Source organism: Rhincodon typus, chromosome 3, assembly GCF_021869965.1.
Source record: "Rhincodon typus isolate 14 chromosome 3, sRhiTyp1.1, whole genome shotgun sequence".
Classification (NCBI taxonomy): Eukaryota; Metazoa; Chordata; class Chondrichthyes; order Orectolobiformes; family Rhincodontidae; genus Rhincodon; species Rhincodon typus.
In genome coordinates, this window is record NC_063334.1 from 104,317,863 (window position 1) to 104,329,861 (window position 11,999).

The window sequence follows — 11,999 nt, forward strand, 5'->3', positions numbered from 1 at the left end:
TTCAAGTAAGGATTTTTGAACTGAGTGGAAAAAGACACATTTTGTCAAAGTGTTTTTGTCTTGGAGGGGCAATGGCACGATGGTCATGTCATTGCCACTGGTTGTCCCAAACCACAGGCTGTAATGTTCTGGGGACCTTGGTTCGAATTCCACCGTGGCAAAGAAATCTGAATTCAGTAAAAATCTGGAATCAAATGCTAACCTAATGCTGTGCAGGTAAATGCTGTTGTTGTTGTAAAGAAATCTGCCATCCTTGTCTGGCTTGGCTCACGTGTGACTCCAGAGTTAAAGTAATGTGCTCTTAACTGCCCTCAGAACTAAGAACGTAAAAACATGGGAACTAGGAGCAGGAGTAGGCAATTCAGCCCCTCGAGCCTGCTGCGCCATTTAATACCATCATGGCTGATCTCATGTCAGTCTCAACGGCACTTTCCTGCCTGCTTTCCATAACCCTTCAACCCTTTACAAATTAAAAATATGTCCATTGTGTCCTTGAATTTATTCAATGTTCCAGCATGCACCACTCTGGGCCAATGAATTCCACAGATTCACATCCCTTTTAGAGATGGGCTTTGGAAGCAGAAGCCAAACAAGTCACTTATTTTGAGAGGAGCCAGGGATAGCTGCATTGTCTATATTCTATGAATGAATTTTAAAAAAAACAATTCACAACCAAGGGAAAACAGCATTTGTACTGAATGAGGAGACTGCTGATTGGTTAGTTAGAAGATTCTGATTGGTAAAGGCATTACCATAGAAAGTGCACCGATTTGTGAACTTGTACTTTTCTTTTAATTTTCACTGCATCACGTGTCTGCTTTAACAAATGGAAAATATGTTGGTGCATATTTTAATGGATTTGTGGCCTGTTCCCTCTCTGTGCTCAACTGTGAAGTTAACATGTGACATTAGAAGCTTGAAAGTGGTCCCCAGTGAGGAGCTGCAAACTACTGGTCTGAACCAAGTCTTTACTTATCAGTACGGTGTGAGGAGCTCAATTATTAGTTCCTTTGTATGTTCGAAACAGCTTAGAAGTGGATTATCAAATTTAAATGCAAATTCCATGATAATCACCATTAACAACATAATTGAGGAACAGAGCGAAGCAATGTTCTTATTTTGTTTTACTACATCGTACAATCAATGGGCATTTGAGAATTAACTGAAGACATTGTTTGGAAGACTGTTTGATTAATTGTCCCCAACATTTAATAACTTGTTCTTGTGTTCACCCCTATAATATTCTCCCTCCTTCAGCCTGAAAGTCAGTCAGAAGAGAAAACGGCATCCAAGATTAAAACATCACAGGGATGCTGGCAAATCTCATCAGACGTTGCTTCACCTCTTCCTCTGCTACCTAGTAACAGGACTCTTCTCTCGCCTTGCTATGGTGTGGAGCGAGAGCCAGCTACCTTCGATGACGTCAGCCCTTCCCACCTCCTGAAAGCCCGTTATCCCACCCCGTCTTCTTACAGTCTTCTTTCCCTGAGCTCGAATCTTTTCACAAACCCGAATGAAGCATCTTCGTTTGTTACTGACTCCACTCTGAGTGAATATTCGTCTTGCAACCTGAGTGAGTCCTCCACTGCCACTCTAGATGAGCTGCAAACCTGTGGCTACGACACCACGGATCATTCTGACACTCCATCCCCAACCCTGAGTTGGATGTCTGCAATAACTGATGATACAACTACCACCACTGCTGCTCCCACTCATGTAATTACCCTTCCTGTTAACCCACCTTGCTGAATGAGGTGGCAGAATTCAAGTAGGGAATAACATAACAAGAATCCCTCGTTCAAGGTGTCTGCATGTTCTGTATTGTGTCTTGTTACTTGCTGTGTAATTTACTTAATTCCCACTTGTGCCAGTTACAACCACTGCTATGTACTAACAGTTTGTCAATTAGCATAAATGGATTTTGTTCTGTTGGTCTGGTTTGTTTGTTTGGCTGTGTTGCATCATTCTTCTCAGTGGTTCCAAATTGGGAGCAAAGTAGGACCAATTAAAATGTTTGCTGCTTGTAGGAATTTGCCAAGTTCTTTTGAATTTATAACGTGTAATTTTTGTTCATTTGTGATACTTTGGGCATATGATGCTATTCTATATTATAGATATTAAAAATCCAATTCAATTTAAGACTATTCTGAAAGATTTTTTAAGTGTCACTTAGAATATACGTAATAGCCATTATTTTACTTCAGGGACTTTAAAATAGCCATGATCAGCATAAGTAGGGAAACTATAATCAATTTTATCAAGACCTTTTCAAACTGTGAACTGACAATGAAAGGTTGTAGTATTCGTTCATATAAATCAAGAAATTTTGGATCTTTTGCCTGTTATGAAAATCTGTTCTCGTGAGTGCTTTAAGCACAAACAGAACTGTTGTGGAAGGTGTTGACTTCCACTTGCTCAATGATTTGTTAAATGGAATAAATTAGAATTGAACTAACCTTTCTTCTTCTGGTCTTCACTTCATCAATTTCATAATTCTGTTTCTATCATATGTTGGAAACTGGCACCTTCTGAAAGATATACAGGTAATTGGGAGCCCTCCGTGTTTACCTTGCTGAAAGGAAATATTATTACACCTAATTTTTAAATACATCTGTACTTATTGCACAGTTCATTTGGTCAGTAACATCCCTGAGCGCATGATTGAGTCATTTTTCAACGCAACCTTTCAGCTTAACCACAATCACATTGGGTTTGAAGATCCTTTGAAGAAACAGCTGTGTGTAGATTCACATTGCTTATACAGATGCAGGAAAGATTCAAAATAGAGGCAGACACAGGTTACACTTGGTTCTTTGCTTCAACCTTTCCTCAGGGATTATTTTTAAACCTTCATTTCATAGCATTGCAAAAGCCTTGCTGGGAACATTAGTTTTGAATTTGTTAATGGTTCTGTGCTGATATTAATGAAGCTAACTCTTTTTTAAAAATCCATGTGATTTTTTTAATAAACAAAAGGAAATGAAATGTGAAGGAGTCGATAGTCTGATAGTGTTAGTGAATGATGGTGGCTGAACTTCTGAAGGTTCATCTCCTTTAGTGTACAATCAGGAGAGAGAGTGTTTGGCAATTGAACATTTGTGGGCACATGCACCAACATGTCTTCCAAAAATGGATGAAACCCCAGACATAAACATGCCCGTTATTCATTATTAGCTAAACCAATTCATCATTTCATCATTTATCCTTTAACCCACATTTTGTTTTGTAGATGTTGAAGCACTGACTGCATGAGGTGATAAACAATACATTTAGTTTTATTCTCATTGGAACTAATATTCCCTCATTTGGGGATAACAATTGTGTTAGCATTGTCAGAACCCATAATGCAGTGAAACTAAACTAATGTGGAAAGTGGAGTTGGGGGATTGTATGACAGGAGTGGTATCCCTGCCTGGAAGACTGCAGCAGTATGTGGAAGCATTTGTCTGGAAAGTTGGAATGCTTTGGAAGAAAGCTCACTGTAAATTCACATCAACAATCTTGATTTCAGATGGCACTCTACACTCACTAGTGAACTGTGTATGTTTCTCTATGTACTAATCGCATCACCACTGTTCCCTTTTGTGGGTAGCAAAGTCTTGCCATCCTCCCACCTTAATAAAAGTGGTATTAGTTCATTGCTGGGTACTTACGATGGTCTGTTTTGTTCTTGCTGTATGCAGATGGTGGTGAACGGAAATTCTCGCACCGATAGCAGCAGCCCAATGAGTTATTTGCAAAGGCCCTTCTCACCATCATCAGCTTATTCTTCATCACCTTCAGTAAATCCAAACATTGTTGCAATGCAGCACAGCAGAACCATGGGTAAGCTGTTTCTGTGCAATGTTTACTTTGTTCAATTGTGCTATTGGCTTTGAATTAATCATTTGGCAATGATTACTCATTTTAATTTGTAATGATGACCTATATTGTGCAGTGACATTTGGTTTACATACCCAAATGTAACTAGTAAGTAATCTTTATACAGTTAAAAATTTCAAATGCACAGATGATTACAATTTTGTTAGCTTGGAATTGGTATAATAAGTAAAAAAGAGCGCTGGTTAATATAAAATGATTAAAAATTCAGACTCTTTAATGTTCTAATTAATTAAAGGTTAAATGTCAAAATATGTTGCTGATCATGACCTTCATGTTCAATGGATATTTATTTTTTAGTTAAATAGTGAAAAGGGAAATATTATAATTTTAACATCACAAAATATCTCAACTGGCCAATAAAGTTTTCACTTTTCTGAAGAAAAAGCCTTCATTTCACAGCCTTGTAAAATCCCCTCTGAGAATGGTAATTTAAAATTTGTTAATTTCGCTGCTCCAGTACTGGTGAAACAAAATCCTTCATTGTTTCAAATTCCTGTGATTTCTTGAGAAAGAGGTCATGAAGGATATGAAAAAGTTGGATGATTTAATGGTATTAATGAATGATGGAGGTGGCCATGTGCTTTATTATAGAACCTGGAGAGAGGGTGTTAGATAAATGTACATTCAGTGGACACATACACCAGCATCTGATTCCAAAATGGTGAAACACCCAACATGTATATGTTAGCGACAAAAAAAAAACTGCAGATGCTGGAATCCAAAGTAGACAAACAGGAGGCTGTTACTCATTCATTAATCACTCATTAATCACTCAACCAGTTCTGTACAAAAATGACCAAAGATTCTGTTTACCAAATTTCAGGATGCTTTACTTCTTATCCTAATCTAACCTAGGTTTCTTTCTGCACTGATAGAGTAAAATAGCAAGCAATGACTTTTCTTTTGAAGACCCCAAACATTTCTTTCAGAGATCTAATGGACAAGACTCTTAAATTTCATGCTGGTATGACAGCTCAATTCAATGATTACTCTTGACAGTTTCTCTTGATACTTTTGAAGGTGCTTTTGACAGTTCCTTTTGAGATTCTTGACAGTTACCCTTGAAAGGTCCTTTTGACGCTTGCTTTTGACACTTTGGCAGTTCCAGTGAGGTAACAACTTTTTAATGTACTTTTTACGGACATTCATGCCTACTTCCAATGATTCCAAAGGGCACCTCCCCTCTTCCAAAGATATATTGGCACCATATCGAAAGGAATACCTCAACTCTACACAAAAGTTCAGATTTGCTCCCTAGGTTTAATTTGTACACAGCATGTTTCCATCTTTCCTTGCTATCTGTACACATCCAAATCACCAAAATGACACAGGAGAGGAGGTAGCTGCTGATTAGTGTGGGCTCAAAAGAAACCCATAGTTCCACGATGACGGTAACCAGAGCAATCCAGTCTAACATAGAAACTTTGGAACAGGAGTAACCCATTCATTCTATTGAGCCTGCTCTGCCGTTCAATTTAGGTCATGACTGACCATCTCCTCAATGGCATTTTCCCGCACAATCTTTACATCATTTGATGTAACTAACCTTCTTTTCTTACATTTATTCCTCGACCGCCCACTTTCACAAAGTTTATGTTTCGTCCCAAGGCCCAGTGAATATCATTAAAGTTTGAGGTTTCTCAAGCATTTTTCCAATTTATCTCCTCAAACAGTCTGCTCTCATAGATAAGTGTAGCCAAATTCAACATTATTCTAATTCCACTGACACTTTCATTTATTCCCACAGGACAGACACTAATGAAGCATGTAAACATAAACTGGAAATATTTCTTTAATGCTGTTCCATTAAGTCAGATAGACCTGTCTCTGCATGTTCCACATAATATCAAGTAATGACAGTAACTGTTTAACGTGGTTATAAAATCTAGACCCGTATAAGTTGGTGTTGCTTACCATTTCTCACCATTTTAATCTCTTTCATTAAAAAATGAACTTCACCGTTGCTGCAGTTTAGTTTCAGTGCTCAGAAAATATTGAATGGCACAACTTTTTTTGTCAGTAAGCCACATTTCATTTGGCATGCTGACATGGAAGGTCCAATATCACAATCCAAGTTTTTAACATAAATTCACTTTCAGGTACATTTATGTCAAGAATTGAGTCATTATGTAAATCTTCACTCAAGCCATTTCCACGAAGTAATTGCAGACTCATTGCAGAATTTTCAAGAGTTCAGGAGGTGGGTTTATTTGTTGAGGGACCTGAAAACAGGAGGAAAATCTACTCTGGCCAAATCCATGACATATTCCTGGCTCCACGAGATTCTGTTGGAGGTGGGGTGATGCCAGTCCTGGTTACTTGATTGATCACTCTCGGTACCTCTTTAAATACCTTGAGGTTTTGATTAAAGGCACTCTCCTGATGCCGTCTAGATTTTCTAGTGGTGCATTGGGTACCTACCAAGTCAGGAGCTGTCTATGAAACAGTCATGGCTTCCCAGTGCCATACTGTGTAATTATTTGAATCTGGATGTCTATTCAGTGGGGTAGACACCACAACAAGGAATGGCCACAAGGACTGCCTACTGCTAAATGAGGCTTCACTCCCAACCCCCACCACATTGAGGTCAATCTGAACCATTTTAACTCTCCTTTGGTGTCCAGTGAAGGGAATTAGAGGCATCCTCACATTTCCCTTTCGTATTTCAGCAGTGCACATCATTAATGGTGAGGCCGTTGGCCCCCTGTAGGCCCTCAAGATTAGGGGTCTGGTCACCATCTTTAACTGGACTGGGATCCTAAATGCAGCTACTCAATTAGCCACATTTTCCAAAACAGCCAATGGAATTCCACCATCAGCATTTCCAGACTCCCAAGCCACATTTCATCCAGGTGCTGGGATCAGGATACAGGAATCAAAACTCTGTCTGTTGTTCTTAGTTCCTGTGTTCTTAGTTCCTGTGACACTCAACATGAACAATTTGGCAGTGTCCTATGGTACAAGGACTCCAGGCACAGTGCCAGATAGCCAAACAGATGGGTGACTGCATCTTATGGTGCATTGATCGTGTTATGGTGTACACTTGCAGTTCAAGGTTTATTTCATATCATGCTGTGATGGGCTTTGTAATATAGGAAACCATGTGGGCATAAATCTCTGTGTTTTGAGTCCTTTTATGTATGAAGGTCATTACATAATTTTGCCAGAAATGATCTAATGTTAAGCATGTTATTTAATGTTTAGAGACTTTGTTGATTAATTAATGGGTCTTTTAATCGATATTTTACATACTTTTATGATGGGGACTCTTCTTTTTATAAAGCCTGAACTCCAAGCAGTTTAAATATGAGTGAAAAACATGAGAGCATTCAACTTGTACCAGTTGGGTTGAAATATGGTCTGTTCCCCAATCCTGACACTCCTGATTGAAATGTGCCATTTAATTTATTCTAAAATCGAAGTGCAGGAATGGACAGTTGAGGAACCTAAAGTTTGAGAAAAAGAAGTAGCCATTTGAGGCACTGATGGACATGTTTTATTCATTTTGATTTGTTTCTTACGTGATGTCAATTTTGTTCCTCACAGAGAACCTAAGTACTTCACAGCAGAGCAAATCACCTGGTGCTGATGTAATGAGCATTGAACCTGTTTACAGAACATCGGAAGAGGAGAAGAAAGTCACAGTAATTAAAGCACCGCATTATGCAGGAATTGGCCCTGTTGATGAATCTGGAATACCCATAGCCATAAGGACGGTAGGAATATATTTTTCTTTCTCACTTTATTTTTGCTCTGTCAATAGTTTTTTTTTGCAGAGCTGACACTATTTCCAAAATTTCTTCCTCCATTTACATTCTGGTTAAAGCTTGAGGCCAAGAAATAATGATTGGAGAAGGCTTGCTTTCTAATTTCAGTTTGTACATACTCCAAAAAATTTACGAGCAGCTTCTTACTGGATTTATTCGTGATTATATCATCATTATCTCCTCTCATTTCCAATGGCTTCACAGACAGGAACACTTTCGTCATGTCTGGCCTATCAAATCCATCATTGCATGAAGATTTATATCGGGTTACCTTGGCCTTCCTTTCATTTTTAAGAGATAAGAGCCCCCAGTTTCTGCTCAACATTTCCTGCCGAGTGTAACTTCTCAGTTCCAGAGTCATCCTTACGCACTTTTCTCGCCCCTTCATCAAAGCCTCTTTATCCTTTTTTATAATATGGAGGTCAGAATGGTGCACAATACTTGAAATGTGGTTGAACCATTTGATACTTTAACGGAGGTTTTACATAACTTCTCGACTTTTCAATCGTATCCCTTCATAAAGAAATTCCAGTGATGTATTTGTTTCAATGGCCTTAGTAACCTGTATACCCCCTTTCAGTGATTTGTGTATTTGTAGCCAAGCCTTTTACATTCAACCTCTGACTACCCAAGCAGCATTTGGCCTCCCTTTTCTTCGTACCAAACTGCGTCACCTTACAGGTGCCAATATTGACGTAGACCTATCTATGACATAGCAATTGTATGAGTTTATTATATTTTCCTGTATTTTTCCACACTCTTCCTGAGTATTAATCGCAACTTCTAATTCAACATTGACTGAAAATTTTGAAAATTTGCTTCTAATGCCTGAGGTGAAATCAATAATTAGGCAACACCAGTCTGGGTGCCATACCATTTTACATCTTTTCACAATCTTAATCGTGACCCTTAAACCCCTCTCTCTACTTTCTGTCTTGTACCTGCCTTGTTACCCATTCTGTAATCTGTCCTCAGACTCCAGATGCTCCGATCTTAAACCATGAGCTTGTGTTCCTCTCAGTCTGATGTTTGAGTGGCTACAATGGTAAACCATGTTTATTATTCACTGCATCATCTTTTAATAAGTGAAACACTATTTAACAGTGAAGTGTTTGCTTTTGTGACTAAACTTCAAATTTTATTGGAATTGAATAAGAGTCTGACAAAGAGTGTGGCAGTGAATTTTGATTTCCTTGTATGCCATCTCTGTGGATCCAACACTTAAATTATATCATTTCATCATTAGTCCTAACCTTCCCTGCAATTTTTGCACAGACAGCTTCAAAAATTGCAAAAAAAAATACATTTTCAATTGCATAAGGAAAATTATATTTGGTATCAAGGCAGCTATTTCAGATGATAACATGACTGGTATAATATTTGCTGTTTCCTACTGACGAAACAATACTGTTAGGATGATGATAGGAAATATTACAAATAATCTATGCAGGTACTTATTTAATATGCAAAGCAGGGTCCCAAGTTAAAGAAAGAGCAGAAATCCTAATTTAAACAAGTCTACCATTAACATTCCCTTTGGATCTCTCATTCAATGTCTCCCATCTTCTATCCTTTCACAAATCTTTCTTTTCTCCTTGCTGTATCCATTTATATCCAAACAGTTTATATCTCTGACTTGTCTTAGTTCTGACGAAGGTCATTGACCTGTGCTGTCACCTCTTGTTTCTCTGCCCACAGGTTCTACCTTATCTGTGAAATATTTCCAGCATTTTCGGTTTTTATCTCTGTTTGCCATCTTCTGGAGTTTTGCTTGGTTTGTGCTGTCATGAAGTTGGAACCTGCTCACCCCTCTCCCCATTGCAAGATTTAAGTTAGGTTTGATTCATTGAGAAAAACATTGTTTTTCATGAAGAGGCTTCTAGGTTTCTTTCTCAACAAAAACAAATCCTGAACTCCTTTTTCCCTCATCAGTACATTGCTGTAATTTCACAAGTTGGGGACATTTTTCCAAAAGCTGAAAATATTTGAGACTTCTTTAACCACGTCAGACAGAATTTCTGCAAAATGTTGTTGTTGAATCAGATGTGTACCTGTTCATAAACTCCCTGGTATTTCTTGACTCCAATCACACTTGAGGGTGTGTAACAAAATGATAAGATGGTAAATGACTGAAGTATTTGCTATATTGACCTAAACTCTCATGGCATACTGCATTGACCACTTGGCTTTTTATGTTTTTAAAGGGGATAATTTGTCCTTTCTTAGCTGCCTATGTTGTAAGTTCCGCTGTTGAGGATCTCTTTTAAATGAGAAATTGATTGCAAGCAAGCCAAGAATTTCTACTGACTAAATACCTCATGCGAAGATCTGTCGTGTCCACTTGTTAACATAAAACTGTGGAAAAAAAGAAATCTTTATCTACCTTCCTTGAAACTTGCCATTTGTAACTTAAAATTGGGCATGGCCTATTTCAAATATTCCAACTCATTTCACCAATGCTGCATGCATTTTATTCTATTAAGAGCATAGGTCATTGACTTTTTTTATTTGCACTTGTGGTTATTAAAGGAATTGACTCACGTTCCACCTGTGCTAGAGCATTCCAGTTGTTGCATGACAACAACGCTGAGAGGAAATGTTGCACTTCTCTTTCTTTCTGGCCGTCACCCAACCTCATCAAGCTCAGCTTATTTCAGTAGCCAGGTCACTTGATGTAAAACTACACTTCCAAATGTTTGTTTATATTTTTCTTCTCTTACTGAGGTAAATTTTGAAGGTTGAGGCAGCAGGAAAGCATCATCTCTTTTCATCTTTTCAGGTGTTTGCAGTTTGTTAATTTTGGTTACTTATTTTTCTCATTTCCAAATTTTCCTCCCGACGCCATCTCTGACCCAATGCAATAAAGATCTGTATTCCCACCATCAACTGTTGTCACAACGTGGCTTGAGAAGGCTGTGCTTCCTATATTTCTCTTTGACCATCATTTCCTAATTCCATAACAGCGCAGTTGAGACTGGTTTGCTGTGCCGGGATTTGGGAGTGCAGATTTCTGTCCTGACCTTCTCCCAAGACCTGTTGGATTCACCAACGCTGATTTCTTTCCCATTACAGTATAACGGCCTGCTACTTCGAATGTTTCTGAGGCAGCTAATATACATCCTACTCTGATGGATAGAAAAAGGATCCTGGGAAGAGGCTGTTTACGAGGGAGGGCTTTTACATGGTTCAGTGTTGAAAATGGGATTTCTACTCGAGTCCTCTGAATGGAGTCCTGACCCCTACTGTTGATCACTTCCTACTCATGATGGGAAGTACTCATCATGATTCAGGATATTGATACTGGGACAAGGAACTGCTTCCATACCAAGCGGCCAGTCAGCTTCAACCACCCTGCAGTTTGTCTTGATGAGATTGAATTAGAAACATTACTGTATCAATGATCCATGTTCACAAGGAACTGGATTGTAAATCATCCAACAGGGCTCTATAACAAAGGAGACCTCTATCCTAGCAGCTTAGGTGATTACATATATAACATTTCCTTATTTCTGCTTCTGTACTTCCACATTGACAGCCGTTATTAACCTGTTATTCTGTTCTGATGTGTATCTTGATGTCTCTTGATTTAACCAATCTGGATCTATTACAACCTGAACAACTGTCTGCTATTTCTTTGTGTTGCTGGGCAAAATCAGTTCACATAGATTTCATCCTCTTTATTAAGTGATGGCTAACATAGCAGAATAGCCATTTACGCACAAAAGGGTTACTTCAAAAAATACTTGAAAGACGAATAGTTTCCAGACAGAAACTTTCACAGGCCATGATACTAATTCCTCACATATCTTAACACTGTAAAAGGATTTGTTTCTTACAGGGTTACACATTTCTTATAATAAGGTATGACTTGTATTCAGTGGGACTTCTTTCCTCCCACCTTTTTGGCCAAACTCAAATTGAGTTACTATTCTCTATTCTTAGAATTAGAGTATCCTTTGTTGTCGTGTGTGCTCAAATACGGAAGTACAGGAGCACAATGAAAAGTTGACAATGTTGCCCCCGTACGGTGCCACCTTAGGTACAAAGTACCCAGGTACAGACCTTAGGTACAAAATACAGAAATAGATGTACAAAGAAAAGGAAAAAAGTGTTACATTACTTACAGTTGTTCACAATATAAGTTAGAGAAATGAGAATAAAGTTAAAAAGATGAGCATGGTAGTTTTTTAGTAGACCAGCTCAGGGGACTTCCACATATGGTCTGCCCAGGCTCACAAGCTGCTGACCACCTGCACCAGTGCCCAATCCAACAACCATCAGTTCCCCCTGAGCCCCCAGCCCACTGATCTGCTCAATCCTCCAACCCGCTGACCGTCCCCACACCGCCTG

At 38.6% G+C, this 11,999-nt stretch overlaps 1 protein-coding gene across 1 annotated transcript in view; it reads left to right on the forward strand.

The window, feature by feature from the left end:
• Positions 1-1,374: 1,374 nt before the first annotated feature.
• sorbs2b (sorbin and SH3 domain containing 2b) overlaps positions 1,375-11,999 on the forward strand; it is a 146,081-nt gene continuing 135,456 nt past the window's right edge. Inside the window, exons 1-3 of the mRNA XM_048593904.1 lie at positions 1,375-1,716; positions 3,684-3,825; positions 7,429-7,598. Of these exons, the coding sequence (XP_048449861.1) occupies positions 1,666-1,716; positions 3,684-3,825; positions 7,429-7,598 (363 nt within the window). The 5' untranslated portion in view covers positions 1,375-1,665. The remainder of the gene's footprint in view (positions 1,717-3,683; positions 3,826-7,428; positions 7,599-11,999) is intronic.